Source organism: Chrysemys picta, chromosome 3, assembly GCF_011386835.1.
Source record: "Chrysemys picta bellii isolate R12L10 chromosome 3, ASM1138683v2, whole genome shotgun sequence".
NCBI lineage: Eukaryota > Metazoa > Chordata > Testudines > Emydidae > Chrysemys > Chrysemys picta.
Window position 1 is genome coordinate 15,643,685 of NC_088793.1, and position 18,670 is coordinate 15,662,354.

Here is an 18,670-nt window from a genome sequence, read left to right on the forward strand (position 1 = left end):
CTCAGTTACGGCTGCTTGGTGCTCTGTATGTTTCCCTTCTTGTGGCTCTTAGGGAATGTGTCCACTGCCCCACAGTTTGAACGCCAGGGGTGTGAATAGCGGTGTGCACCAACGTGCTGCACTGTAACTCCCCCATGTGGACACTGTGGGTGCAAAGTGAAAGGTTCCTACTTCTCATTAAAGTAGCCCTGTTTGAAGGGGACTCTGTTAATGCAAACTAGGAGCCTTTTAGTTCATACCTGCAGCATCCACATGGAGGAGTTACAGCTCATCTCCCTGCTGTTCACACCCTTGTAGTCCGAACTGTGGGGAGATAAGAGAACAGGTGCCACTGTATTTGAATGCAGAGTCTTTATGGCCTGGTCTACAGAAGGGGGGGAATCGACCTAAGATACACAACTTCAGCTACGAGAATAGCGTAGCTGAAGTCGACATATCTTAGTTCGACTTACCTCCTGTCCTCACGGTGCAGGATTGATGGCTGCCACGCCCCCGTCAACTCCGCTTCCACCTCTTGCCACGGTGGAGTTCTGGAGTCGACGGCAAAGTGATCGGGGATTGATTTATCGCGTCTACACTAGACATGATAAATCGATCCCCAATAGATTGATCACTACCCGCCGATCCGGCGGGTAGTGAAGACGTACCCTATGAGATCCAGCTTTGGAATTTTGTCCTTCTAAGCAGAAACAAAATATCTATCAGTTCCTGTAGAAGAAATCCAGTTTAAAAGACTTCCCATTCACCTCTCCAAGATCTCTCCTATTCAGTTAACCTAAGCCTTTGTCTTTCTTTGGGAAGTTGCACCACAAAATGACTTCAAAGGTCATACCTGAAGTGTGTTAAATGTCTCTGGATGTCGAGGTCTAATATTGGAGTTGGTCTTGAGGATCCGAGGGGCGATCTGTCTTGACTCAATAGGTCCTGGAATTCTTTACATATTTGTCTAAAAGAAAAGGGGAATCATTTAAAAGGGATCCATGCAATCTCCGTTGTGAGGCTGATACCCACACCAGACATCATAACAATTCAACTGTATTGGTGTAGCGTCTGTCAGTCCAGCCCTAGCACAAAAATGGTTTAGAGTACAATGATATATGACAGCAAAAAATGACCAAAAGCATCAGTAGATGGACACTGTCAGCAGAATCTTCACAAGCCTCTCTGTAGGACCCTGTCTAGATTAAAGAAACAGGTTGTGTTGGAAAACAGGTTTCCTGACCGGTTTTTACACATGCTTTTTGCACCTAGAATGGAACAGTTTTAACACCTTTAAAGATGTGTTAGCTGAGTCAGCTAACACACTTTTAAAGGGTTAAATTTTGTCTACACTAGTGGCAAGGTATGTTTGAAAGTCTATTAACATGATAGGCATACCCTAAACTTGTCTGCAACATTTGTACAGACACTGTATAGGCAGGCAAGATGATATTTGCATGTGCAAACTGGCCAAATGTGTATAAAGTGCCTCGCCTACACCCCGTCCTGGGTCCAGCTAACCCCAGCTCTACAACCAAATGCAGCAGTGGGAACTGTGGAGCAAAATGTTCCCAGAGCTATTTGCCCCTGCTGCTGTTCATTATGTCCATGTTATAACTACCTGTGGGTCATCTACAGTGTCTGAACCCAGGACCTATTACAACTCAACATAGACCTCTCTCCTGGGATTGACCGGAGGACAGTAATTCCATTTTGCAGCAACTTTTGAAATCTAGTTTTGTTCTGCATCAAAAACTTTTGAATGTTTTCCCTGAAATGGAAGTGTGTCAAAATGTTCCCTTCAGGCTGAAATCTGAGCTCTGTGCCCATCCACTGAAATCAGGACTCATTCAGAGGAGAGTTTTTCATCCCACATCACTCTGACTTAGGCAGAGCAGGTATTTGAAGCAGCATCTCCCATATCCCACCCAAAGGCCCGCACCATCAGGCTATAAAGTATAAGGAAGTTGCCCCTTTCTTTCTCTGTTGCCTCCCAGGGCTGATAAAAACTTATTCAAAACCAATAGGTCTCTACAAGCATTTAGACAAAAATGTTCACACCAGCTCGACCATCTCTATTCTTGGGCTAAAGGAGTAACTCCACTGATTGGCAGCAATAGTGGGCTGCTATCCTCTTGCAGAACAGCCAGTGGAGGGAAGCGTGCAAATGTACATTACACAACTCTGCTGTTAAAATCATCTCATCCTGCGTATCTGAGGCCTGTTAAAGTTTGAGTCCTTTTGGGTGCCACTTTTGTAACTAATTCCCTCAGGGGTCATCTATTGGGGTTGATCTTCAATACCACAACCCCCTTACGCTAAAGGTGGAACCCCATAAGCGATAAGAGACTAGCAACCTCTGAGCTAGTCTGGGTTTACCCAGTCTGCCTCTTGTAAATGGGGGCAGTGAATATGGCTCTGCGAGCTGATTTGTTGAAAGATTTGCATCAGTGCAGACTTGTATCCAAAGAGAGGGATTCAGCACTTTTTCTGGTAAATTTACAGAGAAGTGTATGCATATGGCGTATACAGTTTTAATGAATCAGGCCCTTAGAGGGGGAAAAAAGACTCTTTTAACAACAGAAATCAGTCAAGTGCTTTGGCTTATAAATGATCTAACACACCTAGGATGCCTGTCAGTTCTACCTCCAGGTTCTACCTGTTGGAAACGTTCAGCTTAAAAGTTGTTAGGATTTGACTACGGGAAGTGTCAGAACTGAGCCAAGTGCTCGGTTCCTATCTCTTCCCTCCCGATATGTCAGAAGTCGTTAAATAGGGCTGTAGATTGAAGGGGGAGAAAAGCAGCTTTGCATTATACATGAAAACTGACAGAGAGCAGTAACCTACTTTAAAGTGGCTTCCCAGGCAGAGAAGTGTCTCTGGAAAAACGACTCCATGGGGTTCCATAGTTACTCGCTCTGGGACAGCCTGTGATTCTGCAGGCAGCCCTGATGAAGGGATGGCACATGGGCACGCGGTCCCAGGAGCAGACCAGAGAGTGAATTGTGACTCCAAGAGGCACAGTACTTCTCATGCTCTAAGGGAAAACAAGTTACTACTCCTTTCCGTGGAGCAGCGTACTCCTCGCTCTGCATCCAGTCATCTACTCAGGCCAGGGTGCGAGTGGGTGGGGTCAGGGTCCTCCCATTGCTTACCCCTTCACCACCCACTGGCTACGTTCCTTGCCGATGCTCTATCCACTGCCTCCCTGCTCCCTTGCTTGCCGCCAGCTGTATCAGGCAAGTTGCCCCAGCTCGTCTCATCATGGTCACAGTCACAGTCTGAGCAGCACGGAGCAGGGATGTGAGGGATGCTTTACTCCAATCAGGGCCAAATGAGGACTGTTAATGACTTAGGGGGATACATTCCCAGAAGGGTTATTTCCTGTGCTGGGTGCAAGTTGCAGCCACAAACTTTGCTCCTTTTTTCCATTGCACCCACAAAATACACATCCTCCCTTTTACGCTTGCAGCTGAATTTTGAGTGCAAATCAGATGGGGCAAGTGCTCAGATGTCCAACTCGCTGTTCAATTTTGCAAATGCAATGAGAGACTGGGTGTCTACCCAGCTGAATGTACACTCCTCGGTGGCTCTACTACGAATCTGCTCAATTCACATATGAAAACATTATTTCCTTGGCTGCCAGGGATGGGCAAACCAATTTGTGTGATATTAGAACCAACCAGAACTCACACCCAAATTTCAGACCTGGCTGACCTGAAGTTCAAAAAAGTTTGACTCGATTTATGTGTATGTTAATGTGCATTAGAGCTGAGTCAAGAATTCACAGGAAACCATTTCATTAGATGAATGTTGCCTCTTTTGCGACACCTGGAATATCTGCAACTGTGAGCAGATCACTGTTTTTCTCAAATTTTCTCTCAATACAGGACCTAAATTCAGGTGATGAACAACATACCCTTTGTAATCTATAATTACTTGCACTGATGCTTAAACAAATACTGGAGAAAGCAAGCAAGCAACCATTGCTGATGTAGAATAACTCACTCAAATGATAACTACTTATCCATCTGTGTGTCAATGAAAGTAACGCTAATGTATTGATCACCATAGGACCTTAGCTCCATAGCTATATTTTGTGTCCTTAGCTGAATGATGGTCATGCAATGGAGTGGAAGATTTAGAGCTGATGGCATAGGAGGACATCACCTGTTTTGTGCCAGAGGTTTGACAGGTTCCCACGCTTCTTATGCAGTGGGTTATGTTGGGGCAACTAGGTTTTTGACAAGATGTGTTTAACAGCTGAAGATCTCCCAATCTTTAATGTATTCATCCACAGAAACCCTGTGAGGTAGGGAAGTACTATCACCCTTGTGTTACAGATGGGGAACTGAAGCACAGAGAGACTAAATGACTTGCCCAAGGTCATTCAAGAATCCTGTGACAAAGCAGGAAACTGAACCTAGGTCTCTCTAGTCATAGCCTAGCACCCTAACCACTAGACCATCTTTCCTCTCGCTCACATGTCTCATAATACGTTTTTGACTTGGAAAATCATTCTTCTGGTCCTACATCATCATGCATCAGCTGATTAACAGTCAAAATCGTCAAGACATTTCCCCTATGTTATAGCATTGCAGAGTTAGATGTTTTGTAAGGGTTTTACACTTTCCTCTGAAGCATCTGCCATTGGTCATTCTTGGCGTCAGGATGCTGGACTATAGAGGTCATTGATCTATTGTCTCACAGCAGTCGTTCTATTCTGGGATGTAACCATAAAATGAGCCTGTGGTGGGCTCCAGACCAGGTCTAAGAGGTGAGATGGGAAGCACTTCATGCAGTCTTGTACAGGTAGATATGCCTGTGGTGCATCTGGCTTGTCAATGGCTCTTTTGAGAATGAGGACGCTTTGAAACAGTGCATGCATGTGAAGTGGATCTGTGCTAGACTTGTGTAAGTAATTGAAGTTGCCATGTGGGCTTTTTGGCCCTGACAGAGTAATTGTTTTTTAATGGCTCCTTGGGGAATTGAAAGAGTTTATCAAGGACTATCTGCCTCTGAAACCTGCCTCTGGTGTGGTTATGGATTTTCAACATTTGGTTATGTCTACAGTGAATGCCAATCAAAGTGATATCCTGTTTCTCTCCACTTTAAGTCAGTGGTATGAGTTTTGGACTATTGCATGCAGGTGTTCTACAGCCTTTGATCCTGTAACACATCTGGGGTCACTACAACTTCATGATTTTCCCTGGACAGTGCATCACAGTTTATTAGATTATAAACTCCTTGGTTCATGGACTATTTTTGTTCTGTTAGTACAGTGCCTAGTACAATGGGGTTCTGATCCATAATTGATCATCCCGGGCATTACTGGAATCTAAATAATAAATAATAACAATTTTAAACTTCAGAGTTAGTAAGTCTAGAACTCAAACCTTACTGGTCTATAAGCAAAGTCCCCTACCGCTTGAGCTGAAGCGTAACATTCAGCAGAACGTTAATAACTAGTGCTAGTAAAATAAACAATCAAACAAGTAGAAAAAATCATTTTTGCTGATTTTTCAAATTTTCAAAAAATGTTGACATTTCCATGACATTTTTTGGTTGTTCAGAAATTTCCACAAGCTGATTGAAAAACCTGAAAATTTTCACTAGGGAACTTTTTCAACCGTTTTCATATTTTATCAAGAACTCGAAATTCAGACAATCTCATCAGCTCTATCAATGACACACAGTTAAGCAGTTCTGATTCTATCCAGTAGAGGGCAGTGCCCCGCAACCTACCCACCAGTTCATTTACTTTCTTAGTTAAACAACTACATATTTAATGGAGAGATAAAATAACAAAGCGAGGGTAAGGCAGCTGATAGCTTTGGGTTTGTTAGAAAATATAATCAAAGAAAGAAGGCTTAGGTGGCTGAGACATGTACACCATATGGAAGATGGGAGGCATGCTGAGTGAGCATTGAATTGGGTACACCCCAGGAGAAAATGAGGAAGGCCGAGGAAGAGCTGGCAGAAGACAGTGATAGAGGCTATTGAATGCACTGGCATGATGTAGGAAGATGTACCACAACTAGCCAGCAACTGTAATCAGTGGAGGAACTGAACTGTCAGTGGCAGAGAATGGATTCAGGTAAGGTTAGACACAGGATATCCTTGAGTTTCTATGGTGCCCAAGCATTTTAGTTTAATTTCGGATGCCCATTTGTGTAGTATCTGGGATCACAATACCTTAGGGCCTATGATACTGTGTGGTGTAGTTCAAATTCCATCCAGTAGAGGGCATTTGTAACATACACACCAGCCAGTCCATTACACTACATCAATCACCCTACATACAGTCAAGTATCAGGAGTTAGCCGTGTTAGTCTGTATCCACAAAAACAACAAGGAGTCCGGTGGCACCTTAAAGACTAACAGATTTATTTGAGCATAAGCTTTCGTGGGTAAAAAACCTCACTTCTTCAGAGGTTTTTTACTCATGACAGCTTATGCCCAAATAAATCTGTTATTCTTTAACGTGCCACCGGACTCCTTGTTGTTTTTTCCTACATACAGTATGATAAATTATATCTTTACTTTTAAAGGTATGGTTAACTGACCAACTAGCGAGTACTTTTAGCTGGTGGAGGGGAAATATGGCATTTCTATGACTCTGAAAATATGATAGCGTCATGGCGTCAATGGTTGCATTAAGGATCAGGGAGCATTTCCAGATTAAACTGCTGTTTACTTCTCTCTTTATTTATTTTGGTCCATATCAATGTATCATGTATACAGAATGGGGGCTAGGTTATGACATGGACTATGCAGCTGCGCTGGGGTGTGCGGTGGAGAAGATAACCTCTTTATGAGGCCCCCGGATGGACTGGCTGGATTGTGGGTCCAGAGATGCACAGCTAAATGGACTCTGTGTGCCCGGTACTCCTCACCCTCTCTGCGAGCAGGTGGCTGGTAAATGTAGAAAGTGGCAGGGGAATGGGACGACTTGTCCCCTGATGGGCCAGCCAGTAGAGCTGAACCAGCCTGGGGAAGATGGTAATTTGTTGGTGGTATAAGCCAGAGGCAATTTACTATCTCCCGAGGGGAAGGCGAGAGAATAGAAGAATTTGTGCCTCGGAGGGATGTTGCTGACTCACCATGCCTCTGGGGTAGTTGTGGGGTGGTGCAGCTTACATATACCACCCCCTTGCTCAGGGCTATGCCTGGAGGCACAATCAAGCCCTAAATACTCAACGGTTTAACCAGAAGCGTAGCTACGCAACTCCCAATGAGCCAAGTGGTGTTTTAGCAACTTCTGGGTTATTTACTTATTCCTACATTTGTGAAATGCATCAGACAGCTGATATACGTGAGGGAAGAACATAAGTATAATAATAACAATACTTTGCACTCACATCTTCCCTTGTACCCAATGTTCTCAAAGGGCTGCAGTACCAGGAATGAATAAAGCTTGACATCAAGCCAGTGATGTACATGCATATCCTGAGTCACGCGTTGTTCTTAGTCCGTGAATGGAACTCTCATTTGCCTCAACAGGAATTGAGCACTAGATTGCATAGTCCTTAATGTGCTTTGCCACTTAGAACTCGAAGAAGTCTTGGCTCTGACTCACATATAGCGTTGGACATATAAACGACGTGATGACAGCAAAAGTCTGCTCAGAATAGACAAAGATACTTGTGGTCCAACAGTACATGAAAAATTGTAACCGTTGGTGTGTATTGACCATAAGGGCCAACTGGTCTGCATACCTTCTTCCCAGCAAATTATCTTTATTTCATGAGTTATATTCTGGCATGGTTTGTTCCCATTATTGCAGACACTAATGAGGCAGGGTCATCTTGTGAATTGGGGATTCAGGAGCGCTGGCTTCAGTTCCTGGCTCTGCCATAGACTTCCAGTGTGATGTTGGGCAAGTCACCTAGGCCCCGATCTTTATAGGCATTGCTGTGCTCGGCATCACAATGCCTAATGTATTTAGGAGCCTAAATCTCATCTGCAAAAGGGATTTAGGGACTTAGGAGTGTAAATCCCATCAATAGTCGAGATCTAGACTCCTCAGCGCCTAAATCTCTTTTGAAAATCAGTTAGGCTCACAGCTCAGTTAGGCATTGCGAAGCTGAGCGCAGCAAGATCGGGGCCTTAATCTCTCTGGTGGAGATCCTCAGTTGGTGTAAACTGTCATAGCTCCATGGACTTTAGTGGAGCTGTAGCAATTGTACCAGCTGAGGATCTGACCCCCGCATCCAGTGCCTCAGTTCCCCCTCTGTACATTGGGAATAATTATTAGTTATTAGTTGTATTGTGGTAGCAGATTGGAGCCCTAATCATGGAGCAGGATTGTGCTGGACACTGTACAAACACAGAACACAGAGCTGGCCTCTGTCCCAAAGAGCCTACGTTTTAACAATGCTCCCTCCCTATCTATGCCCCAGTCCTGCAAAGACTTATGCGCATGCTTAACTTCCTGCATTGTGAGCAGTCCCAGTGTAAGCTCTTCAGGTTAAATGCTGTCTCTTACTGTGTTTTGACAGCACTTAGCACAAAGGGGCCTTGATCTCGCTTGCGGCCTCTGGGGGCTATTGTAATACAAATACTAATAAACCTCCTATGATCCAAATGAAAAGCGTCTGGACACATTTCTTGTGTTTAATGATTTTTCTTGCTTACTTTGTCGCTAGGATCATCTTTTTCCTCGCTGTCTGTTCTTTCTGTTCCATATGCTGTCTGGCAAGATGTTCTCCTACTGCCTTGGCTGGGAACTCTGTTTCGCAGGTGTAGCCAAAATCCCTGGCCAAATGTAAGGCTTCCCCTGGAGGCAGACAAAATGGGTCAATCGGTTTATCCGAAACTTTTTTTTCAAGATTTTTTTTCAGCTATATATTTAAAAAAAAAAGTAAGCACAATAGGTCACTGCAGTGTGAATACGTCCTTGAGCTCAATTACTCCAGCGTAACTGAGACCAGATTCTGGCCTCTTGGCCCTGCTATTATATGCGGCCCAGATATGGGGCGCTGTGTAAGGAATGGAGGGGCACGGTGGCCACTCTTCCAGCCTTTCGGTTGGAACAGCAGCTCTGAAAAGGCTGCAGTGAAGTCCTGCTGGTGAGATGATGGAGTCCATCCATCTCACCCCCCCCGCTGGGTCCTTCCCCCATTCCCTGGAGTCTGATTACTGAGGCTTTGTGCGGGTGGATAGAGGATTTCACTTCAGCTGCGTATCTTTGAATTTTCCTTTGTATGTTTATTGATTGGGTGGGTTTCCCCAGTTTAATTTCCAGTGAAACCCATCTTAAGTGAGCAGCCAAGGGATCAGCAAATACCAAGAGGTGGGGCCAGATTCCCTGAACCTGCTGGAGGGAGGTGTCAATTAGACTAATACCTCTTTCCATTTAGAGGGTGATGCTACTGTCATCTCCTGTAAGATTTTTTCTGACACAGGAACATATTCAATTTCCACATGCAACCCCCCCCCCACTGTCTACATAAATCAGGTTGTCATGCACCTAACGGCATGTATAAACCAATTCAATGCATGCATTGATCACATGACACTCATTACGTGACATAAGTCGACATCGACTTTTGCAAGCACAATCTGTTTGTGGGTGCTCAAAACCAGTGGTTCTCAGCCTTTCCAGACTACTGTACCCCTTTTGGGAGTCTGATTTATCTTGCATACCTCACTTACAAAATCAGACATAAAAATACAAAAGTGTCACAGCACACTATTACTGAAAAATCGCTTACTTTCTCAGTTTGTCTGTATGAAATTTTAGTTTGTACTGATTTCGCTAGTGCTTTTTATGTAGCCTCTTGTAAAACTAAGCCAATATCTAGATGAGTTGATGTACCCCCTGGAAGAACTCTGCATACCCAGGGTACACGTACCCCTGGTGGAGAACCACTGCTCAAAACCATATACATGTTAAAATCATTTATTCTGGATTTTTTTTTTAAATGGAGATATCCAATCTCCTAGAACTGGAAGGGACCTTGAAAGGTCATCAAGTCCAGCCCCCTGCCTTCACTAGCAGGACCGAGTACTGATTTTTGCCCCAGATCCCTAAGTGGCCCTCTCAAAGATTGAACTCACAACCCTGGGTTTAGTAGACCAATGCTCAAACCACTGAGCTATCCCTCAGATCAGGGTGACTGCTCTGGATCTGGAATGCAAGGGTATACTCCTGAACTGAACAAAGGAAATGTCTCTGCAAGCTAAACATACTGCTGAGTTGGAAAAAGGAAACTGGTTTCTACTATTTGTACAGCACCTAGCGTAACAGAACCTTGATCTAGAGCTGGTTGGAACATTTTCCATGAAATCTGATCTCATCAATATATGATATTTTGTCAAAGCTGAAATGTTTTGAGGAGACATCATCCACAGATTTTTGGTCATGTCTGACCAGAGAGAGAGACAGAGACTGAATTGAAAAACTCAGGTTTTTGATCCGAAAACACCTATTTCAACACAAATTCCATTTTCTGAAACATTCACTTGGTTTAGTTTTGGTTCCACGTTGGAACAAAAAAATCTTTTGAAACCTCAAAAGTTGTCGCTAATCAGAATTGCCGTCCTCCCGACAACTCTGTCTTGATCCTGACTGGGGCCTCTGGACACTAATGCAATACACATAAGAGTCCTGATTCAGCAACGTATTTAAGCCCATGTCTAACTTTAGGCATGTGATCAGTGCTCCTGACTCCAGCAGAACTACCTATGATGTGGTTAAAGTTAGGCACATGCTTAGTGGGTCCTGTAACAAGGTGGCTTGCCCCTTTAAAGCTGAAGGGCTGATTACATAATGAACCACATCCAGGAGAGATCAGGGTGACTGCTCTATAAAGAGCAGTGGGAGGCTGCAGTGAAGGGGGAATGCTCAGGGATTAGAGACTTCTAGGGATAAGCTGGCTGTAGCACAGAGTCCTGTAGATAGGTCTACATAGCAATGTAAGCCCATGCTTGAGCCAGGGTTCAAGGCTAATCCTCCCTTGCATCTACACTACAGTTGCACTAACCCAGGGCTTGGACCCAGTATCCCAGGACCATGGAGGGTCCAAACCCGAGTCAAGCCAGGCCCCAAAGTCTGAGCCATATTGCTTTGAAGTGTAGCTGCAGCCCTGCTTGATTCAGGTCCCAGAAGTATCCCACAACTTCCTTAGTCCTCTCTGTTGCACCCTGAAACCCCAACAGTCACCACTGTCATGCAGTTAGGATATGTCTTATACAAAGTGTGCCTTGTGAGGTGTCATTCTAAAAGTTTTGATCCGCTCGACAGTAATATCTTGTTGGATTGTATGTGCTACCGTTGTATGTGAAGTTATGAAGTTTGGCTAGGTATGTGTTGCTAAAATATGTCCTGAGGCTGAAAACACCCACAAGCAGTCTTTCAGGTACGACAGTAAAAATGTTAATGGCTTACTGAGGAAATGCACACAAGCACATGGATTATCCAGGAACTGCGTACAATGGAAACCTCTCAGAGATAGCACTACGCAATGGGAACTGTTTGACCCAGGTCACAGCAAAAGAGCTTTCCAGCAAGTGGGGAGATGATATAAAAGGGGGGAAATGACATTATGGGGGGTCCTCACTCACCCTAGAACAACACACCTGGAAACATCTGAGAAATAAAGACTGAACTGTGGGAAGGGGAAGTGATGGGCCCCGGCTAGAAGGATCTTTAGCCTGTGTATGAAAACCTGGAAAAGCCAAGGCAACTTTTGCCTTAAGAATCTGCCAGACTGTTTATCACTCAGGGTGAGAATTTGCTAATTTATATCCTACCTATGTAGTGTGTTAAGATCAGTTTGCAGGTTTTTTTATTTACTAAGGTAATCTGCTTTATTCTGTTTGCTATCCCTTATAATCACTTAAAATCTACCTTTTGTAGTTAATAAACCTGCTCTTTGTTTATTCCAAAATCCAGTTTGTGCAATTCATAACTGGGGTGGGGGGCAAAAAGCTGTGCATATCTCTCTCCACGTTGAAGGAGGGGGCAAATTTCAATTAGCTTACGCTGTGCCGTTCTCTGTGCAGCACTTGACAATACAATTTTGGGTTTACTCTCCAGAGGGAGAGTGCTGGGCAGTTCCTTAGCTGAGCCTTCCCATGCAGAGCTGATCTCAGCCATCTGTGTGAAAATAGCTGCAGCTGGGTGTGTCCCTACCTGTGTGTGAGCTGGAAAAGGGCTTGAGAGCCTGTCACAGCAGTACAGAGTAAGCGGAACCCAGGCTGGTGGGACAGGCGGGCTCAGTGATATCCCAGTTCCAAGTGGCACCCCGCGGGGAACCCATCACACTCTCCATCCCAACAATCTGCAATCCACTCTATTGAAAACAGAAGCTGCCCTGCTCCCCACTTGGCAAACGGCAGCAGCTGAGGTCAGCGCTAACCCATTCCGTTCTGATCACCAATTTGCAAGCACACTATCAGTCAGCGAGCCTCCTGGGTTTGCAATGGAGAGCGAACCGATCAAGCCTTTTGCAAAGTGAGCTGCTTCCCGGTAATGTGCAGAATGGGCAGTACAGTTTTTCCACAATGCACCACAGTCCTAGGGCTAGAGCAGCCATATTTTAGGGTGGGCACTCAAGGGACTCTGGGATATGGTTACTTTGACTCGGGTCTTCACACTGCAGTGAGGACGCCAGAACCCTTGAGCATGGCTCAGAAAATGTTGAACCTAGGGTTAAAATACAATGTAGATGCTCAAGCCCAGGGTTCCCTAGAACAGATCAGCTGACTCAAGTCCCACTAACCCTGGGCTTACATTGCAATGTAGACATACTCCGAGACTCCAGCCGGGAAGGTCCTGGGAATGGCCTCCCAAAGCAAGAAAGGCTCCAGGCAGCAAGGCTTGGGAGAAGGAAGAGAAACCTTTGTGTGGAGTACCTGCCACGTACGGAGGGTACATGGGAAGCAGCCAGCCACGTTACAGGGCCCAGAATAATGTTAGCATTTGGATAACATTTTCAAATACATGCAGGCAAATGGAAAGCAAATGTGATTACAATTGTAAATCCTGTTCACCAATTGATTGCATGTATATTGGACCACTGCTGAGTACATAGCTGTGTTGACACTTATGCCAAGGGGATTATAATTTGAATTTTATATCTTGAGTTGGGACTCTGGTTCTGTTTGGGTGCTACTTCTGTACAAATTAGGCGTAATAACATCTATCTATCTATCTATCTATCTATCTATCTATCTATCTATCTATCTATCTATCTATCAAAATGCATATATGTCTGCATGTGTTGTGTGCATATATATGTATATATTCACACATACACATAACTTTAAAATGATGTATTTGCTGGAAAGAGAAAACTGATGTAGATTTTATATAGTGCTTTACTGAGACGCGCCCTGTGAAAAGAGCTTTCTATGTTAAAATGTCAGGTTCTAAATATTGTAGCCTGTAGGGTATGATTCTTCACACACCCTCATTGTTGAACAAACCTGAGGTTTTGTCCCAATACCAACATGCTGTTTATTTAGATGCAGCTCTTATTATGTCTTTATATACATGCCGGTGTTGCACATTATCTTGATTATGGCTTGAGGGAGTTCTTAACTGTACATAGCGTCGAAAAATAAGAAACACGTTGCATGAAATTTCACTTAAAATGTTTCCCTTTTTTCCCATCAAAATTCTCACAAAAAATATTGACTGGAAAATAGATGGAAGTTTGGAAAATGTTGATGAGCTGTATCGGGTCTCTTTTTACATCTGCGTATGATGTCATCTTGGTTTCTTCCTTTCCTAGCTTGCTATTGCTTCTTTCAGTGGAGTACTAGTCCCTCCACGGTAAAGATGGATGCTAGCTTCCCATTAAAAGCCCTGCGTTTTCCAATCCAGTGCCCTGTTTAAACACAAAAAAATGACTTTGTTGCTGATAGCCGGAGCATTTTCCTGAGTCAGAGACAAAAGACGGCATCAGAGACCATTCATTATTTCCCATTAAATCTGGGGCGCTGCCTTGTTTACAGCTCTAGCCGGCGCTGAACGGCAACGTGTTCCTATAATGCTTGACAATTGACCAGGAAGATTTGCATGATTGAAAGGGACAGTTGCTGAGGTTGAGCTGACACAAACAGCTCTGGAAAGCCCCACTGGAGGGACCAGGCTGTGTACCTTGACAGGCTTCTGACGGCAGGTGCAAGGAGCAGCGTGAAGCTCTCCTGGGCCTAGCCAAGACTGAGGGATGCTCCTATCTGGAGTGAAGGCAGAGGCAGTATCCCAGGAGAAAGCTCTGGTTCTGAGTCTCCTCTCCTCCTTGGCTTTACCTCCATCTGATGTTACTATCCAGCAGAACTCCTATACAAGGAACAGAGGTGAGGGTGGATGTTGTCTTTCCACTCACCGGATGGGAAGGGAGGAGGGAGGGATGTGAAAACAAAGGCTAAAGGAAGGGATAAGAAAGAATATGATGTTTTATATCAGTGCAGACAAAAGAGCCATTTTCCCTGCTGCCCTATTTACCAGGAAGTGCAGCGCTTGGGAAGGGATACCGAAGAGATGATCCTTGGAAAGATACGTGTAGGGTACAATAAAACTGGTGTCCTCATGGGGTTTGGCAGAAAAAATCCTGGATTGTCTTTTTTTAAACCTTGGATTTTAAAGTCTTATTTTGCTTTATTTAAAGTTCCAATTGCTTGATTGGATTTTTCACCTTGTGAAATCATAGTGTGGCTGGCTTTTTCCCTTCCATGGGGGAGCCTCTCCAAGCAAATGTGATCTCTGCACTCCTGCATGCCTCCTTCAGCCCACCCCAGGGCTCGACCCCAGGAACTTTGGCTATAAGAGGATAACCCGCTACTCTGTGAGCTAAAGGACTAGCTTGGTACTGTTGCAGACTCATAAACCATTTATCTAAACCAGGCCCTGGAAGGAACGAAGAGCTGCATTATGGCGCAGGCTGCAGTATAAGGATGTCCTAAGTCGGTGGGAGATCGTGCCTTTGCTGGGGTAGACCTAGGTGTGGAGTTCACTCCCTCCTGAAATCCATCACATTCAACCAACTTGGTTCATTTGTTTCACTTTCAGCAAGGCCACGTGAAAAGAACTCCTCGCCCTGGCTCTAAGTGCCCTTGACAGAGAAGCGGAAATACAATCCGATGAAAACGCAACCAGCCGGAGCAAACCAGCCACCCTCCTCTGCACAAAAGAAGCCACAAAAAACAACATTTCCCTACTTCAGCTTCCACAAAAACCACATCCCCGCCCGTGACATGCACAGAACTTCCGCAATTAGATGAGCTGTGTGATGGGCCCCAAAGATCCACAGATTCTGGCAATTTCAGACCCCGGGAAGGGGCAGAGTGAATTCCTAAGGACTTCATGGACAATTCCCTGCTGGTGGCTCCTTCTGTTATGTACTCTTCCTCAAGCACTTCTTCTCTCCTCTTGTAGGCCTGGTTTGACATAAGTAACTTGCCTCATTTCTTAGTGGGCGTAATTGGGAAGGCAAACGGATGGTTAAGTGGTAAACAGGGGCTTGACAAACAGTATGCTGGAGTCAGGGTGTCTGTGCTAGCTAAGGTAAGCAGCAACACCCTGATGTCAGGGACTACGGACAAGATAAACTTGGAATGTAAAGATCAGGTTCCACGGGAACAGCACACAGACAGAGCATGCTGTGCAGGGATTGGTTCCTGCAGAGTGACCAAGCCATTCCAAAAGTGTGTGATTTAATGTACAGTAAATGCAATATGATGTGAAAATGTATATGAAGGAAGAGATGGTTTGTGTTACTTTGTGTATGTGCAGTACACCTTGTACCCACCCCCCTACGATTGAGTCTGATCAACTCAGTGTCGTTTTGCTCTATGCCAAATATAGGTGCCCGAGTGACGAAATCCAGAGTTGAACTGAGTGTTTTGGATCCCAGAGAACTGGATGAAGTGTTCTCTCAGAACTGGACAAGATGTTCTGGATAAGCTGAATGGAAAAGGTTTTGGAGGGAATCCCAACTCCTCCATATCAGCATGAGAAAGGCAGCCTCTCAAGTAAGCTGATCTCAAGCTATTTAGGGCTTTATAGGTCACAATCAGCATCTTAAACTCCACCTGGAAACTAACAGGCACCCAATGCAGATCCTGGAGCATTGGTGTAGAGTGCTCATTTATCTGATGCATGGCTTACCAAGCAGGCTGCCACCTTCTGCACCAGCTTCCAAGTTGATTTAAGTCTTGGCCCCATATAATACACATCGTAATAACTTAATACTAAAGAGAAGAAGGATGGCCCAGGGGTAAGAGGGGTAGCTGGAGATCCAGGTTTAATTCGTTGCTTTCCTACAGATTTCCTGTGTGACCTCGGGAAAGTCTCTATGGTTTGCTTCCCCAGCTGTAAATTAGGGGTAATAGCACTTCCCTACCTCTCAGAGGTGTTGAGAAAGCAAATGCATTAAAGCTTCTGAGGTGCTACAGAAATGGGTGCCGGATAAGTACGATAGATGTGACCAGGGCATGGGTGATGGCTGTGTAATCTATAGGATCATGTGGGAGTTAAAAAAGACACACCGATTTTTAACTTGTCTGTCAAATGGTGGCCAGTATAATCCTTCCCAGTTCCTGGTGTAAGCGCGTTCTATTTCCGTGGAGGTCTTGGGGACAGCTTCACCAGCCACATAAACAGGTTTCACTTCGATTGTAAAAGGCAAAGAAGTGCAATTTGTGCTAATGTGGCATTTAGGGGGTGTGCCAGATGAGTGTGACTTATGTGCCAACAGAGCCAGGTGAATACCTCTACATATTGTTGGAACATTTGTTCAGACAGAAACTTGGATTCACTTTGGCTTTGTTCCCACCCCTTTGGAGTTCACTTTCTATCCGTATTCCAGCAAACCAGTTGAATAGCAGGAATGCTCAGGCAAACAGCTAATTTTAAGCAGGCATTGGCCAACAGTGAAGTTTGCATCACAAACATGAGTGTTCATTCTCGAAACCTGACTCTGAGAGGCTCCCACCCTTCCAGCAGTGAGAGAACAGAAACAACACCCCGGGCTTGATAGTGGCTTTGTCAATAGCCCTGAGTAAGGGGAAGTGGGGAATTCACACTGACTCTTGTAAGTTGCAACCCCTTCCCTGTTTTCCCCCTTACTGCAGGAGAGAAGTAATTTGCTACTGACTTAGCCCAGAAGTAAATTACTGCTTCCCGCCATCGCATGACCAGCTGTGCTGGCAAGCAAATTGGGGTAGGAGTAGGATGTAACCGAGGCTCTGCCAACACCCCTCACCTCTCTGCCGAGCCCCTGTCCACCTACCGAGTAAGTGGTCACATAGCTATGCTTCCTTCTGTGTGCCAGCACCTATGGGCTGGGTAGCCCATAAAGGAGAGTAAGGGGCGGGATGATTCTTACTCCCCCGTGCAGGTTTATATTCTTAGACATTGTCTACAATAGGGCTCTATCCTGATTACAACCAGCTGTGATCTGGGCAAATCCACAATACAGACCAGGCCTAAATCGCAATGTAGTCATATGTGCTGAGTGGGCTTGATCAAACAAGGAGCTAGGTCCCTCCTGCCAGGTGCTGCGTGTTCTCCACTCCCACACTCGTGCTGACCATTCCATTTTCCCATTTTCAAACCTGAGCCGCCCTGTTTACTTCTGAATGGACGTGTAGGGTATTATCCCGTCAGGTGCTGAGCTCCCACTGCGTCAATGGGAGCTGAGAGCTCTCAGCACCTAGGAGGAGCTGTTCCTCGCCTCTCTGGGGCACAGAGCTGCTCACGACCAAGCAACAGGCCAGCAATCAGCAGGGAGTGCTTGTTGAATGCCTTTCAAACTGCAGATAAATCCTGGGAAATCTTAAGCTGCTCTAGGTTTGAAAAAGGAATTTTTCTCACAAAAAATCTTTGTTGAAAAATGTGTCCCCTTTTTGGGGGGAAATGTTCAATATTTTGAACCAGCTCTAAGCAATTCATGAAGAGACACACACAAAAAGGACACATTTGCCAGAGAAATAGTCCCATCTGTAGAATGGGTATAGAATCCTCATCTACCTCACAACAGCACGGTGATGCTTCTTTGGTTAATGTGTGAGATTCCCTGGTCAGAAAGCATCATATAAATGTGAAGGGAAGCATGGTTTAATGAATAAGCTACTGGACTGGGGGACAGGAGACCTGAGTTTTAACTCCTGTCTCTGCCAGTGATTCCCTCATGAACTTAGGCAAGTCACTGTGCCTCTTTGTACAAAATGGGATGATGATGTTTAAATCTAGGGATGGAAGGTGTCATATCGATGCAAATTATTACATAGACAAAGATGGGTGAGGTAATATATTTTGTTGGACCAACTTCTGTTGGTGAAAGAGAGAAGATTTCGAGCTCACTCAGAGCTCAGAACTTGTCTCTTTCAGCAACAGAAGCCGGTCCAATAAAAAGATATTACCTCATCCACCTTGTCTTCTTAATATGCTGGGGCCAACGTGGCTACAACATTGCAAACACATTATTACATGACAGTATTATTACATTATGATATTACAAAGCCTACCTTCAACCAAGGAAGTCAGAAGGGTGACATTGGCTGCTTTCCTTCTTCCTGCAGGCAAATTCAGTCCCAGTCTGTCCAATTTTTCTCGCAAACAGCGCCCCCCGTTCTTGGATTTTGCTCTGTCATGATAAATGGGATTAAAAAAATCCCACACTGATTTTATTCATAGATTCAAAATGCCAAAAAATCCCATTGTGATCATCCATTCTAA

General features: G+C 44.7%; 1 protein-coding gene across 3 annotated transcripts in view; it reads right to left on the minus strand.

Annotated features, from left to right (window-relative positions):
* The window catches only part of TFAP2D (transcription factor AP-2 delta), a 54,328-nt gene that overhangs the window by 17,000 nt on the left and 18,658 nt on the right, over positions 1-18,670 (minus strand). For all 3 annotated transcript variants that reach the window (XM_005308343.2, XM_065587252.1, XM_065587251.1), the window contains 3 exons: positions 18,460-18,578; positions 8,617-8,758; positions 833-946 (listed from right to left, as the gene is read on the minus strand). In XM_005308343.2, coding sequence (XP_005308400.1) covers positions 833-946; positions 8,617-8,758; positions 18,460-18,578 — 375 coding nt within the window. The remainder of the gene's footprint in view (positions 1-832; positions 947-8,616; positions 8,759-18,459; positions 18,579-18,670) is intronic.